At 40.7% G+C, this 20,399-nt stretch overlaps 1 protein-coding gene across 9 annotated transcripts in view; it reads left to right on the top strand.

Annotated features, from left to right (window-relative positions):
* The first annotated feature begins 9,424 nt into the window (after positions 1 to 9,424).
* LOC121928404 (serine/arginine repetitive matrix protein 2-like) overlaps positions 9,425 to 20,399 on the top strand; it is a 37,528-nt gene continuing 26,553 nt past the window's right edge. For 6 of the 9 annotated variants that reach the window (XR_006103502.1, XM_042463039.1, XM_042463044.1 and 3 more), the window contains exons 1-2: positions 9,425 to 9,572; positions 17,705 to 17,787. Coding sequence is in view for 8 of the 9 variants with exons in the window: in XM_042463039.1 (XP_042318973.1) it covers positions 17,746 to 17,787 (42 nt within the window). In the remaining variant the exon portion in view is untranslated. Of the gene's footprint in view, positions 9,573 to 10,252; positions 10,368 to 16,176; positions 16,220 to 17,704; positions 17,788 to 20,399 lie in introns of those variants that run through there. The other 3 variants (XM_042463040.1, XM_042463043.1, XM_042463041.1) reach the window with 2 other exon arrangements.

A 20,399-nucleotide genomic window follows, 5' to 3' on the forward strand; every position in this document is an offset into this window, starting at 1 on the left:
CAACCTCTTCTAGAACATATTGGCCACTTAGCCCAAAAACCCCACAAAAAACTATGGATGACGGCAACAAAAGCCTTCGGCTTCACACTGAATTGACACTTCACATACCAATGGCATATATATGTCTGCTCCTGGTTTCCACTCCTCCAAATGCATCTGAGGAAGCAGACTTTAGGGAAGCTCACGCTGCCCATTTCTTTGTTCAGTGAGTCTCAAAGGTGCTACAAGATCTCTCTATGTACTGATTCTACAGACTAACATGGCTATATCTTTGAATTCTAGCCTTCCTATGTATGCCTTCCAGTTCTTTCCAACTTAGGTTCTGGTTTCCTTTTGCCAAATTTCTTCAGAGGGGTGTTTGCCTTTGCTCTCCTCTGAGGCTAGAGTGGCCAAATATATATATATATATATATATATATTGCTAAGAAGGACAAGGAGGCACCTAAAAATGGAGGCTTATTCAAGAAAACGGAGGACATGACCAAATAAAAGCTCAAAACACTGATACAGGGGAGCTTCCCAATTTTTCTGGGGTTAGATAGGACCCCAGTGAAAGTGGGAGCAAATGCAAATAAGCAAAAACTATGATTAATTTAACCTGAGAGATCATCTCTCCAGGTTCTCCAGGGCAACTCTCTGGTCAACATCTGCTGGAAACTGGCCATAAAATTGCACTGGAGGACCTACAGATGTCTAGAGAAGTGTCCTCTTTAGGAATTTTTTAAATCCCCCAGCATGAATTTCAGTAGAGGTTGACCATAGAGATCCACTGAAAGACCTAGAGATTTCTAGCAAGAACATATTGATCAAGTCAAGATGCTAACAAGCTGGAACGTAATGAATGTAATGGAAACCACTCTATTCTGCTTTGGTTAAGCCTCACCTGAAATACTAGGAATCCTAGTAGACAACAAGTTGAGTCAACAGCGTGATGCGGCAGCTAAAAAGGCCAATGCGCTTCTAGGTTGTATCACTAGAAGTATAGTGTCTAGACCAAGGGAAGTAATAGTGCCACTCTATTCTGCTTTGATCAGGCCTCACCTGGAATCCTGTATCCAGTTGTGGGCACCACAATTAGGATGTTGACAGGATGGAGCATGTCCAGAGGAGGGCATCTAAAATGGAGACGGGTCTGGAAACCATACCTTATGGGGACAGACTTGGGGAGCTGGGGATGTTTAGCCTGGAAAAGAGAAGCCTAAGAGGTGATATAATATCCTATTTAGATATTTAAAGGGATGTCGTATTGTGGAGGGAGCAACCTTGTTTTCTGCTGCTCCAGAAAATAGGACATGAAACAATGGATGCAAGCTCCAGGAAAAGAAATTCCACCTCAACATTAGGAGGAATTTCTGGATAGTGAAACAGGAAAAATTTAAAGCCAGGAAACACTTAACAAATAGTCCAGGATACAAGGATTTTATTCATTGCATATGCAAGACACAGCTCTCGAATCTTTCCAGGGCAGCATTCATGCCAGTCATAAGGCAATATCCCAGACAATTAAAAGGGGAACTTACCTCAGGGAGTGAGTTTCTATATGAAACTCACTTGATTATAGCAGAGTCTGCAAGTCTGCAAAAGCTAATGTCTGTCCTTTTGTCTAATTCAGCAAAAAGCTTGACTGTTGTCTGACCCCCTATAGAAACTGGTTCCTCATTTTATATCAGCCCAAAATCATGGCTTCTGATATATTTATTCAGCTAACTTATCTAGGCAATATAAAATTCCTACATGTCCTACCTAAATGTCCTATTTTCCCTCTACAATAGAAGGGCTGTTTGACAGTGGAACACACTCCCTCAGTGATTGGTGGACTCTCCTTTTTTGGAGGTCTTTAAGCAGAGGCTGGATGGCTATCTGTCAGGGATGCTTTGACTGAGAGTTCCTGCATGGCAGAATGGGGTTGGACTGGATGGCCCTTGGGTCTCTTCCAACCCTATGATTCTATGAAACCCATGAATGATCAAATCCACAAAAGTCAAAGCCACAGATGTGGAGGGCCAACTCTAATTCATGCTTAGTTGTGTTCAAGAGAGACATGTCTATGCAAGTTTGATGGATACACATTATAGGGTTTTATTTATAGCAAAGCCACAAATACAGAACTCCCTCTCAGGTGAAGTCAGTCTGGCTCCTTCTCTTTTTAGTTTCTGGCAGGTAACTAAGACTGTTGTTTCACATGGCCTTGAGTCCTCCAAAGCAAGAGTGGCTGCTCTGGATGTTTTAACTGTCTGTGATTTTAAAATTATTTCTAAGAATTTTGAACCTGTATTAAAATGTTTTTATTTTCTTAGTGAATGCTTTTGTCCATTGTACCTCAGATTGAAGATGATTGTCCATGACATTGTATTTCTAATTTCTACTTATTGTTGTTAAACCTGAACAGTGGTGTGATGAGGGGATGACAAGAAGAGAATCAGCTATTTTGAAATGTGATGCCAGAGGAAAGTTCTACAAATACCATGGACTGCCAAAGAGACAAAAAAAATGGTCCTAGGGCAAATGAGACCCAGTATGGTGCAGTGGTTTGAGTGGACTATGACTCTGGAGACCAGGGTTTGATTCCAAGTTTGGCCATGAAAACCCACAGGGTGACCTTGAGTAAGTCACACTCTCTCAGCCTCAGAAGATGGCAATGGCAAGCCCCCTCTGAATAAACTTGCCAAGAAAACCTGGTAATAGGGTCACCATAAGTTGAAATTGTTGTTCTTAGCTGCCCTCAAATCAACTCTGACTCACAGTGACCCTGTGGATGATATCCAACTCTACGATTCTATGATATCTCCAAGAATCCTACCCTTCAATGCCGCGCCCAGATCCTCTATCCTCATGATAGAGTCTATCCATCTGGTTTGTTATCTTCCTCCCTTTTGTCTACCCTCTACCTTTCCTGGCATTATTGTTTTTTTCCAGTGATCTGTGCTTTCTCATTTTGTGGCCAAAGTGTGATAGTCTCAGCTTGATCATCTTAGCTTCCAGGGAGAGCCCTGGTCTGATCTGTTCAAGAACCCATTTGTTTGTCATCTTGGCTGTCCACAGTATCCCAAGTACTCTTCTCCAACACCACATTTCGAGTGAGTTATTGTTTTTTCTGTCTGGTGAAATTACTTGAAGGCAAACAGCACACAGGGCAAATGAAGCCTGAACTGTCCCTAGGAATCAGAATGACCAACATGAGAGTATCACAATTTAACCACATGATGAGATTAAATGACTAATTAGAAATGAAAAGAATACTTATGCAAAGTGGGAAGCAGTAGGAAAAGAGGAAGACTGCATTATAGGTGGATAATCAAGAAGGCCACTGCCCTGAGTTTGCAGGACCTGAGCAGGGCTACTGATGACAGGGTGTCTTGGAGGCATCTCATTCCTAAATTCACCTTAGGGGGAAAGCTGATTTGATGGCAGTTAACAACAGCATTGCCGCCCTGAGGGGCTGAGAGGTGATAAATGCTTTAAATAAAGTATATCCTCTTTAATCAGTGCTTTTCCTTAAGCTCACCCTCCCTCCCCTTTGTTCTTCAGCTCCCAAAAGCCCCAACTAGCATGACCAGCTTTCCATCCTTTAGGACACAATCTGCTGCTGCTTTGTTTTTCCTTGCAGCTATTTCAATACTCTTTTATTAGTTTCAGTGTTCTTGGCCATTCTGAACCACCCATATCTCGTATTAGTCCTTTCTTTATTGCAGGGGTGGGCTGCATGCAACCCCCAAAGACCAATCTTAAGCCACCAGAGTAGAGTACAGTATTTCCTGGAGACATACGCCCATGCACACATGGGTGGATAGTCACAGGGAGTACATGATGGGTGGCTGGACATGAGAGATGATATGTATTGGCCGACATGCTGAGCTAGCAAAAAGAAAAGAAATTTGTACTGCCAACTGCTTACAAGGATGGAACAGACTATTATATATCATTTTTATGACTTTGTAATAGGTATTGAGTATACGCATGGCTGATAATAAACAATGTGATAACCCAGTGATTGACATGTTTACCTATTAACATCTGGTATAAATAAAAAACCTTGGAGATTCGTCTACAGAGCTCATTGCACCATGCTATGATTCTCACTTTGTGATTTTGTACCCTTCACTCCAGGGCCCCAGCACATCAAAATGTGTTTCAAAAATTATTCATCTTCTTCCATATAAACCAAAAATGTCCCACATACGCTAAGGGCATCCAGGCAGGACAATTTTGCCATGTTCACCAAAAATGTGATGAATTTGTTCTCTGCCCCCTAGAGAAAATGGGAGTATTTTTAAAAAGTTAAACTTTAAAAAAAAAAATTGAAAGGGTATAGGTACAGCCCCCACCTTCCTACTCATTGCCCAACCCTGCTTTACTATAAGCTGTATGACTCTTGTTTCCTATTAATGGCTGCATCTGCATTGCAGAAATAATACAGTTTGACACTGCTTTAGCTGCCATGGCTCAATGCCATGGAATTCTGGGACTTGTAGTTTTTGAGATATGCAGCCTTTTCTGTCAGAGAGCTCTGGTGTCACAACAGACTACGGTTTCCAGGGTTCCATCATGTGGAGCCATGGCAGTTAAAGCAGTGTCAAACTGCATTATTTCTACAGTGCAAATGCAACCAATGTCTCAAGAGTCCTCAGTGATTTTTCTCAACTTGTTATACAGTATTTACATTTCTCCTTGGCCAACTTTGGGATTTGCCATTTAGAGTCTGACAGCTCACTTAATCCACTCATTGTGTAATTTGGTGTTACATTTGTGCAACATAGACTAACCAATAATGATGAAATTATGATCCTATTGTTAAAACTAACCCTGAACTGATTATTTTTGGCTAGTGAGGTAATGAGATCCTCTCTACTGTACATGAAGGTTTATAAGCATCTTGTATCAGAGGTGGGCTTCCAATATAAATCTAGACAGATGACACTAGATTTTTGATTCAACTGATGCTACTGTATGGAAGTCTGTTGATACACTGTCTATTGAGTGTTTCTCTGAGAATGACCACTTACCATCTTAAGCTTAAGATAGATCGTAGTGAGAGCGACAGGCACCTGAAATGACTACAGAACGATTGGGCAGTTTAATGATTACAGCATAGCATGGCCATGCAATCTAAACTAGAGATAGGAGGAATGATGGGGATTGTGAAAGATTAACCAGAACTGTGGAAACTTGACAGGAAGGCAGGAATGAGTCAATAAACTAGTTTTAGGAAATTGTTAAGAAATGTTAAAAGCTAACTTGGAAATATGCTGTTTAAGCTATGCTTGCATTTTTAGAATGTATAAAAGATTTGAAGAAAGACAATTGGGTGTGACAGTCTTGGAATCGCCATTTAGGCGGCTGTCACCCCGTACGGAAAATAAAGGTGTGCTTATTTTGAACCACAGTTCGGACTCTTGACTCTCTTTGTTGCTGGGTGCTCCAAGGACCTTTCTGGCATAGGTTGGGAGGGCTTGCAACCCTCCCCCTTCAGTAGCATTTCATCCTAACCACCCAGTAACTCCACTTTCATGTTCTTCATTGTGCTTTTGGGGTTACACACTGGCCCCTGTCTCCATTGCCAGGAACTTTGGAGTCCTCCTGGACAATAATTTGTCTCACTTTATTGGGGCAACCGCTAAGGCATGTAACTTCCATTATTTGAACATTCATGGGATCTTTAGGTTTTTGACTGACCAGACTACCCATTTGCTTGTCCAGGCTTTGGTTATTTCATGCCTGGACTATTATAATAGCCTACTGCAGGGTTTGCTTCCTGCTGTCTTATACCTCCAGTTTGAATCCAGAACACTGCTGTTTGGGTTGTCTTAAATCTCCCCAAATACTCACATGTCTCTTCCCCTCGTAGATATCTCCACTGGCTACCAATCTGGACTTCACTATAAGCATTTGGTTGTAGTATTTAATGCCCTGCACTTTAACCTCTCCCTGTATTTGGCAGTTTGGCTAGCATGGTATGTACCATCTAGAAATTTAAGATCTGCAGACAAAAGATTACTGGTGGTTCTACCAATGCGTATGGCTCTGTCAAGGCTGCGAGCCTTTCAGTATCTGGCTCTGCATTTGTGGAACAGTCTTCTTTTGCACCTCTGTCTGGAGGAGGATCTGATCTGCTTTTGTAAAGGTTTGAAGACCTTCCTCTTTGATTCGCTTGATTAAGTTGCTGCGGTGGCCCAGATGGGTAAGAACTGATGAGGATTTCATTTGTTTCTGTTTTTAGCATATTAGTATATAATTTTAGTATTTTGGCATTTTATAGTGTGGTGTTTTATCATTCATTTTTGATTGTATATGTTCCAATGTACTGTTTTTTTGGTGGAAACAGCGATATAAATAAATATCATCGTCGTCGTCATCATCGTCATTATTATAGCTTTCTGTATTATCACATTGTGAGCTTACATATTTTTAGTTTGTGTTAATAACATTATTCTTCTTTGCTCCTGGTACAGACTGCTGGGCTTTTCTGTTCAGGAGGGGAGGTATCTCTTTGGCCATGAATAATAATCTTTCCACACAGATTCAGGACCCAACCTGGGGTCCACTTACGCTCCAGATGGTTGCGGATGGTGAGAACTGATATCTCAGTTCTCCCTCCTAATTAAAAAGGCACTGAGGCAAATCAAGAGCCTCGAATTTTCACTCCATGGGTATTATATAATTATTTTGAAAACAAAGGCCATCTGATTGGTCAATTTTGATAAATTGTTCAATTTTGATGGGCTAAAATCTTACACATATTTACTGCATCTTATTTCATTTTCCTTATGGTCAGCAATTTTTCACACACAAACACCCTTATTGGCACGTAACTGTGATATATGAAGGGTCACTGTGACTGTGAAGCTTCCTTCTCTTATATCTCCTCCTGGCTTGTGTTTCCTTGCCAAAATCTGGCATCATTAACTCCAGGTGTTTGTTATCTTGCTCCCCCCATTTGAAAAACAAAACAAAAAAGCAAACAAACCATGATTTAACCTTAACTATTTCAGCAAATTAGTTCCCAAGCAGGCCAACACTTCTGTGTTTAGCATAGTGACTAGATGTGTTAATGGCTGCACTCGCACCGCAGAAATAATCCAGGTTGACCTCACTTTACCTGCCATGGCTTAATGCTAGGGAGTTGTGGGAATTGTAGCTTGTTATGGCATCAGAGCTCTCTGACAGAGAAGGCTAAATGTCTCTCAAAATTACAAATCCCAAAATTTAATAGCACTAGGCCATGACGGTTAAAATGAGGTCAACTTGGATTATTTCTGCACTGCGGATACAGCCTAAAATAGGTTTAAAGAAGCCTGCAGTTACCTCTATTGGTGTCTTAAGGAAACAAGTACGCTGCCCCACCCGTTTGGGGATAACAATTCTGGGGTGCCTTGAATTTAAAAGGGTTGCCAGAACAATTCCAAGATAATATGTGCCAACTCCCTCCCAGATATAACACATGTTTCACAAGCCAAATGTGTTAATGGGAGGCCTTCCTCTTGATGCAGCCTAGAAAAAGACAATTATACCCTCCTGTCCAATGAAATAGCCAATGCCTAGACAAGAGTCAGAGAATTAAAAACAGAAATAGGTTTATTTTGGTTTGCAAACCAAAAAATGGCTAACACCGGAGTCTTGTTGTACTCAAATCTGGTTTTAGCAAAGAAACAAAAGCCCTTTTTATACCCTTAGGCAAAGCTATAGTCTTGCTCATCATATTTGAAATCCAACAGATGTCTACCTACAAAAATTACCAAAGAAGACATGGGAAAACAGAATCTGATGTCATGTCAACAGTCAATATAATCCATGCACAGACACATATCTCAGGCATCTGTTTCTCACAAGAATAGCGTAATTGAATTTCTTAACTGGCACCTGTTTTCTCTTGGTTAGAGAAAAGCATAAAAGCTTTTTAGAGAGGCAGCAATTAAATATTAAGAAATCATTTATGTTTTATTTTTAACCCATGTGCCATCATCATCACCATGGCATTTTTTTACTTTAACCCATGCCCTTTACATTTTTCCTTCAGGACTTTCTTTGTCCTTTATTAAATTTGCCTTTCTAATCTCAATTCCTGTGTCTGTTTCTTATCTCTGAGCCTCCTGTCTCCTGGTTTGCCATAACTTTTTCACTTCTTTTGGTGACCTTGTCTTCTCGCATATACGCTCCTCTTCTCAGGACATTCTGTTCTAAACCATCCTGTAGATGGTATAAGTATTTCTACAAGTTCCAAACTCCCCTTTGCAACACCCCTATGAAAAGGCAATGTATTTGTTTATATTTCTCACACTGCCCTGACTCAGTGCTATGGAATTCTGGGATCTGGAGTTCTGTGAGACATTTAGCTTCCTCAATCAGTGAGCTCTAGTGCCAAAACAAACTACAATTCCCAGAGTTCCACACCACGGGCTGCTTCTGCACTGCAGAAATAACCCAGTTTGACTCCCCTTTAACTGCCAGGGCTCCATGATATAGAATTCTGGGAATTGTAGTTTGTTGTGGCTCCCAACTGACAGAGGCGAAATGTCTCACAAAACTACAATTCCCAGAATTCCACAACATTGAGCCATAACAGTTAAAGTCCTGCCCAACTGGATTATTTCTGCAATGTGGATACAACCATCCCACCATGGCAGTTAAAGTGGTGTCAAACCGGATCATTTCTGCTGTGCGGATGGCTGTATCCGCACTGCAGAAATAATCCAGTTGGACACCAATTTAACAGCCATGGTTGGATGTTATGGAATTCTGGGAATTGTAGTTTGTGAGGCATTTTGCCTCTGTCAGGGAGCTCTGGTGCCATAACAAAATACAACTCCCAAAATTGCATACCACTGAGCCATGGCTGTTCAAGTGGTGTTCCTTTCTCCAGTGCGGATGCAGCGATTGAGCCATGCCAGTTAAAACACATCAAACTGGATTATTTTTCCAGTGCAGATACATCCATTGAGCCTTGGCAGTTAAAGCAGTGTCAAACTGGATTTTTTCTCTAGTGCGGATGCAGCCATTGATCCATGCCAGCATCAAACTGAATTATTCCTCCAGTGCAGATTATTATTACGATGACTGTATTATTATTATTGTTGTTAACATTTATTTATAGAATGCTGTAAAATTTGCACAGTGCTTCACGTATCATCATCATCATCATCATCATTATATTTATTTGTATCCTGCTCTTTTCCCAGAACAGGGGTGGCTTCGCAATATTAAAAGACCGATGCAATTAAAAACATAGACAAGAGGCGCATTAAAAAAGGGGAATTAAATCATTGCAATGTTAAAATAGACAGCTATTAAAAAAAATACATAGGCAGCCATAGTTTAAAAAAATAAATAAGTTGGCACCATCTTCCTACTTGCAGTCTGGCTCACTTACTCGATCTCTCTGGACCCAAAGGCAACGCCCAGAAAGGCTGAAGCAAGAGGAGGAGGAGGAGGCAGAGAGGCCCTTCCTTTGCTTGTAATTTGAGAGGAGGAAGGAGGTGAACGAAGTTTGGGAAGGAAGGAAAGAGTCACGTTTGCCTTTCCCTTTTGTCTCCCCCAGAGAGAGCTTTCTTTGCAGCAGAAGCAACAGCAGAAAGAAGGTAAGCAATCCTTTCTTGGTCTTCATGGTCCTCAGGAAGAGAATGGATGGACTTCTGTGAGATGATTAAGTTGTTAATGTTGTTGTTGTGTGCCTTCTTCAAGTCCTCTCTGACCTATGGCCACCTTGAGGAGAACCTATCATGGGGGTTTCTTGGCAACTTCCTTCAGAGGTGGGTTTGTGTTGGGGTTTTTTGCCACGGCCGTCCTCTGAGGCTGAGAGAGTGTGACTTGCCCAAGGTAGGCTTCCTTGGCAGAGTCAGGATTCGAACCCAGGTCTCCAGAGGCTTAGTCCAAAACTCAAAACACGACGCCTCTGAGAAAACTAGTGAGCCAGGACTGTGAAGTAAGACGGAGAGATTGTTTGCCTCTTAAAAGATTGTTTGGCTAATTTGAGAACTTTATCCCTTTACAGAGGGATAGTGTGATAAGATATTGAAGAATACAGCAAAAAGAGATTGGATTGTGTGTGTGTATGGATATGTGTGTGTGTGTGTGTGTGTGTGTGTGGCATCTCAAATCATTTTATATATATATATATATATACACACATACATACATATATATATATACACGGTATATATATGGCTCTAAAAATTCTTAGCAAACATATCAAGAAACTAATAAGGATGTAAATATTTTTGATTATTGAAATATTTAAACTCTTTGTTTTTAATACTAGTTTGATAACTATAGAAGAGGAGTAATATGATAGAAGAGTTGAATATAGGTACAGATTTATGAATATAAGCCGATTTGAAAGCCACTATCATTTAATTAGCCCAAACTACTTGAAGGTAGGAAGTTTTTGTTGATCTGTGGGTGCATTTTAAATACAATAATTTATATGGTGATTTCAATGAAAATGAAAATAATAAAAAGATATATGTTTAAAAAAGATATGCCCATCCTTTTTGTGCATGTGATTTCAAGTGGCCCATTGATTTATAGTGATCCTGGCTGTATCCACACTGCAGCATTAATCCAGTCTGACACCACTTTAACTGCCATGGCTATGTGTTATGAAATTCTGGGAACTGTAGTCTGCTGAGATGTTTAGCCTTCTCTATCAGACAGCTGGGTCCAAAACCCACTGCAAAAATAATCCAGTTTGAGACTGCTTTAACTGTCCTGGCTCAGTGCTAAGGAATCCTGGGAATTGTAGTTTATTGTGGCAAAAGAGCTCTCTGACAGAGAAGACGAAATGTTCCCAGGATTCCCTAGCACTGAGCCAGGGCAGTTAAAGCAGTCTCAAACTGGATTACTTTTGCAGTGGGTTTTGGACCCTGATACTGCAACATACTACAATTCCCTGGATTCCAAAGCACTGAGCCATGGCAGTTAAAGTGGGGTCAAACTGAAGTGTTTCTGCAGTTCAGATGCAGCTCTCATAGCTTTAATGGTTGTGCCTCTTCTTTAAAAGTACAAATTCTGACATGAGAGCAACTGTTGGAGTGCTTTATTTATTTAGGGCTGCATCTGCACTGTAGAAATAATCCAGTCTGACACCGCTTTCACTTAATGCTAATGCTTAAAGTCAAGCTGACCAGACTTCCTCTTTTTCCAGGACATGGCCAACATTTCAAAGGAGGAATTTCAAAAGGTCCTCCAGTCTGAGCATGACTAAGAAGTGTGAATTTACATTTGTTTTTTTAGGTTTTATTTGGTATCATCCTACATTTTTTCTGGAATGTCCTATATTTTGAGGTGCCTTGTCTGTTAGGACACTTGGTCACCCCAGGTGTGATGCCAGAGCTCTTTCAGAGAGATGGCTAAATATCTTGCAAAACTACAAATCCCAGGATTCCACAGCACTGAGTCACTGTCATGCTGCATTTTGCATTTGCACTGCAGAAATAATCCAGATTGACCCCACTTTAACACTTTAACTGCCCTGGCTCAATGCTGTGGAATTCTGAGACCTGTAGTTTGTTGTGGCACCAACAAATGCATCCTAGATGAACCTTCTGCCAGAGAGATTCAGATGTGCCTGATCTTGATAAAGGCATGTCTTTGTGTTGATCTAATCAGTGGTTTAAAAAGACTTTTCAGCTATTATGTTTTCTAGTTTCAGTTGTGTTTTTCATTGCCTCAGTTCTGTCCATTGTAACTACACACACAATAGCTTCAGTGACCACAAAGGAAATGCTGCTGTGTTGTTTTTGCAAAATAGAGGAAGCCAGAGGCCTTACAGTTTTAAAGAACTCTAAGCACTAATAATGATTCCTTGACAGAAAATTCTACTAAACATGAAAAAAGAGACCTTGTTTGTTGTTGTGTGCCTTCAGGTCATTTCTGACTTATGGGGGGACCCTAAGGCAAACCCTATCATGGGCTTTTCTTGGCAAGATTGGCTCAGAGGAGGTTTGTCATTGCCTTCCCCTGAGGCTGAGAGAGTGTGACTTGCCCAAGGTCACCCAGTAAATTTACATGGCTGAGCTGGGAAATGTTCAAACCAACACCTAATCTGTGTATTGTTCTGTTGTTGAATGGCAAGGTTTCAAGGTGTCTAATTGATGCTCCATTCTCTGCTGGGAAAGCCCCCTCACCCAGGATGGTTTTCATTTGCATGGGCTGGGTTTTGGTGTTCTTCAGGACTGGTAGCCAAACTCTGTTTACTTTCAGGGTTTCTTCTTTCCTGTTGTCCAGGTGTTTATGGATTTCATTGGCTTCTCTGTGGGCATTCTGAACTGATAGTTGTTGGCACAGTCCAGAATTTCAGTGTTTTCAAACCTTTTCAAACAAAAGGCGATTTGGTCTGTATGAGATTTAGTCAGGCACTTGGAAGATTTTTGCATTCTCTCTTCCACTCATTAGATAGACAGGGTTTTCCTGCATGTAAGCTCTCTCCCCTCATTCAGATATCCCAACATTGGCTCCTACTGAATCACAGGGCAATAACTTTGCAAACTGATAAACAATCCATGTGATTCAGTTCACTCCCTTGTGGAGGTTAAAATCAAAATGTTGTATAATCAATATCTATATGTACTCAATATGAAGCTAGCAAGCCAGTGGACAATTAAGAAAGGAATTTAGAAGTGAAGCTCTGGCTGAGGAATGCTGAAGAGGAGTTCACAGCTAAATGTGTCAAGTGCAGGATGACATTTTGAAGGATTTCTGCTTGCCTGGCGCCCAGTGCATTGCACTAAAGACATAATAAATAATGACATGAGATGCCAGAGCTAGAATATCCTGGTACAAAGGGGCCTCAGCAGCCAAAGCAAAACTGATAAGGGAAGATGGAATGTTGCCCACAAAAGGGGGGGCGGGACTTCCGGGACGGGGAAGGTAGTTCTTTCATCCAGACTTCCTGATCACCTTCTATTGGCTGCAGGTAGAGAGAATGGCCACTGTTTGGGCGGGAAGGTTGAATTCCCTGGAAATTCCCAGGAAATTTTGCAGACACGGAAATTAAACAGAAAGTGATTAAATACCCCAAACTGGCCACACTGCCCACAAGGGCCTTAAGTGTATTTTAATGTGTGCATGTATCTGGTCACTGATTGTAGGAAATTCTATATGTTTAATTTTTCTGCATCCAATCCTAAATGTTAGAGAGAATCTTTTGTCTGTTAATCTATAAAAGTGATAAGTTACTTTTCTTTGGGGCTCTCAGAATTTGGTGAAACACAGTTCCTTCTGGGAGTCATCAGCCAAAATAAACAGCTGTGTTTCAATTCCTTGAGGTCTCCTTTTGTCAGTTTGTCAGAAGTTGGTGAGCAGAAGTTGGAGGTGATTTCTTTATTTACAGAAATCTTCAACACCCTCTTTTGGGAAGTTCTCCCTCACACAAAGATTTGCTCTTGCCCTGTTGGGTTCCCCATTTTCCTCCTTTCTCAACTTTCTTTGGAAAGATGGTGAGATAAAGATTTCTACTTTACCTGAACTATTCATTAGATAGATTAGGATATAGCCTCTATGTTTATGCAGATTAAAGCCATTAGTAAACTTTTGTTTAAATACCTACCTGTGTTGTTTTTAAGTCAGACTCAGTTCTTAGAGAAATATTGTTAGGCAAGGACATATTTCTGCTACTCTGCTGATTTAAAGCTAGATCTTAAACGGCTTAGCTTTGGGGTTTTCACAGAAGACAATGGATCTCTATTTAAACGGACACAAATCTTCTTTGCTTATCGGCCTTGCCATTTCACAAGAGAACAATACACAGATTAACATGGAAATCACTCCTCCCTATACAGGGCCACACAGTACAGTATATATATGCCCCCCTCTCTTCTATGCCAGCATTCTTTGAAGATGCCAGCGACAGATGCTGGCGAAACATCAGGAACAAACTCTTCTATAGCATGGCCACATAGCCTGAAAAACCTACAAAAATATAGGTTTAGCTTTGCTATTTTTGCTATTTAAATATTTTTTGTTTCCTTAACAAAGGCTGAAGCCTTAGGAAACTTAAATTGCTTAAGAAGTGGTACCTGGAAGGCTTGTCTAAATTGTACCTTCCCCACAGGGGACTAGGTTTTTGAGCACAGGTCTGCTGGTTTTACAATTGAGTACTAAAGTTAGAACCATCCAATCCATGGTCTTCCCCATCCCTATGTATGGATGTGAGAGCTGGATAGTGAACAAAGCAGATACAAAGAAAATAATCTCATTTGAGATGTGGTGCTGGAGAAGATTGCTGAGGATACAAGGGCAGCCAAAAAGACAAACAAATAGGTTCTTAAACAGATGAAGCCTGAAATACTCCTAGAAGCCAAGATGATCAAGTTGAGGCTGTGGTACTTTGGCCACATCATGAGAAGGCATGATTCATTAGATTAATGAATAATAATGCTATAAAAGGTTGAGGGTAGAAGAAAGAGAGGAAGACCACACACCAGATGGCAAGACTTAATTTGGGAGGTTACAGGCAAGAATCTACAAGACTTAAGCAGAGCAGTGGAGGATGGAGAGTCTTGGAGATGTCTCAACCACAGGATCGCCATGAGTCAAGGTCGACTGAAAGGCAATTAACAACAACAATGCTGGTTTTATGGGAATTTGGTGTTCTACGTCCAGAAATAACCTCAGATTTGCTACCTCATGTACATTTCCCCCCACAATTTGCTTTGATGATTTTTTGTTGCAATAAGTGACTCAACGAAATGAACTGAAAGAAAGAAGTTGGTAGCATGAGCTTTCATAGACTTAAGTCTACGAAAGCTCATGCTGCCAATTCTTTCTTTCAGTTAGTCTCAAAAGTGCTCCAGGATCTCTTTGCATATTGATTTTACAAACTAACACAGCTATATATTTGAATTCTACCATTGAAAGGGAGTAAAGTCTTCTAACAGACATCCAAAACACTTTAATTTGCTGATTTGAAACACAAAAGTCAGTTCAAAAGCACTACAAAGTTGGAACATCAGCCTCTGCACTTAATTGAAGCTGAATAACAACTGAATTGATAAAAAAAACTTTTTGCTGTTTTTTTTAATGTAGTTGTTTGCTCTTTAACATCTGGTCTGTCATTTGCCTTTTGTGTTAAATTTCTTACTTCAGAACTCCTGCAGGTGGTCTCTCCAAGGATTTTCTGATGCAAATATTTCTCCTAGAATTTGGACCTAGGTCCAAAACAAAGTGCAGAAATAATCCAGTTTGAGGCCATTTTAACTGCCCTGGGATTTCCTGGAAATTGTAGTTTATTGTTGGAAGTGAGCTATGACAGAGAGGCTAAATGTCTCAGAAAACTACAGTTCCCAGAATTCCCTAGCATTGAGTAAGGGCAGTTAAAGCAGTCTCAAACTGGATTATTTCTGCAGTGTGCTTTGGACCCTAGATGAAATACTTCTTTGAAACTTAAAAATGTAACACAAGTTGCAAAACTGTATTTTTCTTTGGGGAAGAAAGTACACATGAATAACAATGTATTGTGTGCACAATAATAGTATTGTCAAACCATCATTGTATAACTGATGCTGGGAGAAAAGGAATTCTTTGATATACAGTACTATTTATTTATTTACTGAAGAATACATGGATCCAGGGTAGCAAACAGAAATATAGGGGGGATATAGGCAGTCAAAATAAGATGGATTCAATCCCACTTGGAGGCAGGGCATTTAGATGACGCGTGTCTTGAAGCAGGATTAAATCTAGATAGAATGCCATACCATACCATAACCTTTATTAGGCATCTCAAATAAAAACATCATACAAAGTTAAAAATTTAAACTAAAATTATTAACATAGATACTTTAAAATTCCATCCGTATAACATGTAATTCTATGGACTACAGTTGTTCAATTTATACCAGATTTTTGTTGCCTCCATTAGAAAATTTGCCATCAAGTGTGTAATCTGCTCATTACAATCCTCCAATAAGTGCACCAAAGTTATATCCATTACACAGTAGTTCATTCCATTAGTTTCTTTATCAATTTCTTTCTCGGTTTTTGATATAATGGGCAAAGAAAAACAATATGTTGGAGGGTATCTGGAACTGCCTCACATATACAAAGACGATTGACAAATGGAATTTTCATATATCTCCCCTTAGTAACACATGACGGATGGATGTTCAGCCTTGCAAAAAGGAAGGCTTTCCTCGCAGCCTGAAGGGACAACGATTGAAAATATTTTGGTATCTCACCACAACAGGGGGGAATGCCAAATACAAAAGGGGAGCATACTCTGGGAGAGGTAGAATAAATTTCCTTATGTTCCCAACTCAGAAAACAATCCTTAATTGTCTGATAGAATGCGATTTACCCGGGGGGGGGGGGAGTGGGATTAAAAAGAAACTGTTTTTATCCGCTCCATCCCGGAAAATGCACATCTTCACAGACTATATAACCAGAGGAGAAGCATGTGCAGTATGAATAAAAGGACGCTGAAAGTTCCCCTACCAGATGTTAAGTCAGTGGAAAGTGATAAACTTGACTTTCATGTCCTAACTGAACTCCCACTCAAATTCCAGCGCCATTTTCTTCTTGCTCTTGTGCAACTGCGCATCATTAACTATGTACCATCAACGTTTCTCTGTATTGGGCATAATGGAACAGCGTAGCACTGACCGCTTTGCCCATAGATTGCAGGGTTAGTGCCAGTGCAGGCCACACAGCTGACATGGCATCCATGATATCAGTTAGCTCCTGGTACTGATGCGAATGGCATCACTGCGACAATACATAGAGTCATAGGGATGTGGGTGGCAACATGGCCTTTACGTGGGTGGGAACCAGGCAGATAAAACACAGTTTCGAGCCACAGTGCTCACTCTGTTAATTTTTTTGTGCTTCCGTTCTGTGCCTGCACATGATCGCAGAGACACAGGAACAATGCTACAAAAGCCATGTTCCTATATCTCTGTGATCATGTGCAGGCACACAGGAATATGGTCTTTGTAGCATTGTTCCTGTATCTCTGCGACCATGTGCAGGCACAGAACAAAAGTGAAAACAATTTAACAGATCAAGCGCTGCAGCTTGAAGCCGTGTTTTATCTGCCCAGTGTGGATGGTTCATCAGCGCTAGCAGTGTGTTTGGCAGGATTCAATCCAGCTTCAGAAAAGGCTACTTGAAGCCAGTTTTCCCTGCCTGCCTTTATTCCCCCCCCCATAAATAAATATCTACAAAAGTTAAAAAAAATTAAATACCAGTGTTGTTAAGGCCATGATTAAAATGGTTGAAACATACTTAAGGCATAAATTGCTAATGAAACATCAGGAAATAAGATAAAATGCAGTATAGTACTGCTAACACAATTCACATCTCAGAAGCCTGCCTGAACAAAAAGGTCTTCGTGAGATGGGGAAAAGAGAACATGGAGGGGACCAACTGGATCCTTCTGTGGAAAGGTGTTCCACAGGCTGGGATCAGCCAAGGAGAAAGCCATCTCCCATGTATTCACTAAACATGGCAGTGAAGGTGATGGGACCAAGACCTTAAGACTCTGTGCTGGCTGGTATAGGGAGATACAGTCATTGAGATAGTCTGCACCCAAGCCAGGCCAAACCAGCACAGATTTTATGTTGAGTGCCACAAAGTTCACAGTAAAAATAATAAAATGAACAAAGCAGGTCAGGGATGAATACGGGTGGATCTGGCTGATGTGCATAAAACTGAAAACTGAATGCATCCTTAAAAACAGTGATCGGTCACTGTGTTATTTTTTTCCCCTTCACAGGACTTGATGTATTAGGCGGGGCTTCCTTTTCATATTGAGAGATGTATCCCAGAGGAGGACATGGACACTGGTTTCCTCAGGCTGTAAGTTGTTGCACTTGCTGCTTAGGTCTCCTTACCTTTCTCTGATTTTTAAAAAAACTATCAAAGAAGTTTGGCATATATTGTTTCTGTAAACTGAACATAAATGTACTGGAATGTTTCCAATTCCTGTGCAAAATAAGAAGCCTGGAGTGTTCAGAATTTAATGAATTAGTGCTTGTTGATTTTAAAAAATGCTTAAGTTTTTTTAAATTAATAACACATTTGTTGTTGATGTGCACCTTCAAGTTGTTTCCAATTAATGATAACCATATGGTGAACTTATCATGAGGTCTTCTAGGCAAGATTCACTCAGAAGGGGTTTGCCTTTGCCTTCCTCTGAGGCTGAGAGAGTGTATCTTGCTCACCTAGTGGTTCAATGGCTGAGTTGGGAGTCAAACTCTGGTCCCCAGGGTTGTAGTCATAATAATGCTCAAACCACTGCATTATGCTGGCTCTCTAATAGCACATTACCAGTAAGTTTTTAATTAAAAATCACAAAATAGAAATATAATCATAGAATCATAGAGTTGGAAGAGACTGCAAGGGCCATCCAGTCTAACCCCCTGCCATGCAGGAAATCCAGATCAAAGCATCCCCGACAGATGGCCATCCAACCTCCGTTTGAAGACCTCCAAGGACGGAGACTCCACTACACTCCGAGGAATCCTTGATTAAGGAAGGGAATGAAGAGAGACCTAAAGTGTTATGTGTTGTTATGTTTTAAAAATGTGTAATGAAAAACATGAATAGAAACTTGTACAAGTTTCCGTCATAAACAGGGAATTAATTTTGTCTTGGCATAATTAAAGCCATAATTCTTGGGATAATTCTTTTCCACAATACCAGGACAAAATTATACGGGACTGGACTAGGAAGATTATTAACAAAAACATAACTCTCCCCCCATATTTTGACTTAACATTGTTTTATTGTATATTTTATTTGTAGTTGTGGTTATTGTTACTATTATTGGGGTTTATTTATATAGCGTCATTAGTTTACATGGTGCTTTACAAGTACAACAATAAAAAACAACGGGTCCTGAAATCGTGAACTGCAAAAATGCAGATACTCCTTCCTGCACAGTATGTCAGCCAGAAACTGAACAAGAAGCCAGAGGATTTCAAACAGGAACAAACCTTTATTTGGTTTTGCAAAATCAAAGCAAATTTGACCAGACAAGAGGCAATGGCTCAAATTTGTCTGGTCCTAGGCATCAGCCTTTTCAACCCTTTTATACTTTTATGGCAACACACCATTACATCATCTGCTGTATTTGAAACTCACTACAGAGACACACTGCAAACATCTGTCATTAAAGGGTAATTCTATCCATTGCATATAATTCAATATGTAGTTACAAAAGACAAATGGAACACTCCCAGCAGATTACATTAACTTAAAAACCATAATGCTCCCATCTGCCTATAGATATGATTATCTACAAAAGCATATGCTTACCAGCTGTCTTTAAACGTAATTAGCTAAAAGAGTATATGGTTTGGTCTCGTATACCTTCCATCTGTCTCTGTATTTCAGACAAAGACATCTCCAAGCTATATTTAAGACCATTCTTGAATTATAACAGTTCAGTATTGAAGAATCACTCTTGTATGTTTAATTTTTCAAATCTTGTGGCTTCAGTCCTGCCACAGAGGAAAGTGGAATGAGGAAAAAGAAACTGGGACATTGTAAAAGCAGCTCAGAAGCAGACATAAATGGGAATTAATTGTGTTTGCTCTGGCCAGATCAGGACAGATGGAGGGCATGAAATCATCTGTTACTTTCTTCACCCCAGCCCCAAACTTGCTTTAATTGCTAGTATATAACTAAATGACAGTGGTTTCATATCTCAAACATGCTGTATATTTGTTTTTATGGGCATTATGCGTCTGTAAATAATTATTTTTCCTTTGCTAAATGTAAGATGATCACATTCTGAAATTTATACACTAGTGAAAAGTAGTGGTCTGGATGAGAGAAAACAGACTCAATTTGAATCCAGAGAAAACGGAAGTACTGGTGATAGGCTCTCCTGGCCCGGGGAAGGAAATTTTTCCACCTGTCCTGAATGGGGTCACGCTCCCCATGAAGGACTCAGTTCGCAGTCTGGGGGTGCTTCTGGACTCGTCGCTCCACTTTACATCTCAAGTGGATGCGACGGTCAGGAGCACCTGCTATCAGCTTCGGCTGATACGTCTGCTGTGACTAGGGTTGCCATTTCACGGTGGTGGGCGGGACTTTCCTGCCCCCTGGGAGGTATGCCCAGTCCCCCCCAGCCCCCATTCCCAGGTGGCTGCCCAACTCTGGGCTCCCAGGGCTGCTGCCTGCCTTCTATAGAGTGCTGCCTATGCAGTTTGTCTGGAGCAGCAGCAGCAGGACGACTGAAACCAGCAGGGGCGGGATCTGCAGCACTGCCCTGCCTCTATTGGCCAGCCCTCTGCATCCTTATTTGGGCAACATCCAAGCAGGGAGGAATTTATACTCAGGCGAGCTGCTTCCCCCTTTTTCTCTTTCCCCTCCTTCTCTTCTTCTTGTTATTCCATTTTTTTTCTCCTCCTCCTCTTCCCCTCCTCTTCCTCCTCTCCTTTTTCTTCCTTTCTTCCCCCTCC

This window comes from Sceloporus undulatus, chromosome 4, assembly GCF_019175285.1.
Source record: "Sceloporus undulatus isolate JIND9_A2432 ecotype Alabama chromosome 4, SceUnd_v1.1, whole genome shotgun sequence".
NCBI classification, from domain to species: Eukaryota; Metazoa; Chordata; class Lepidosauria; order Squamata; family Phrynosomatidae; genus Sceloporus; species Sceloporus undulatus.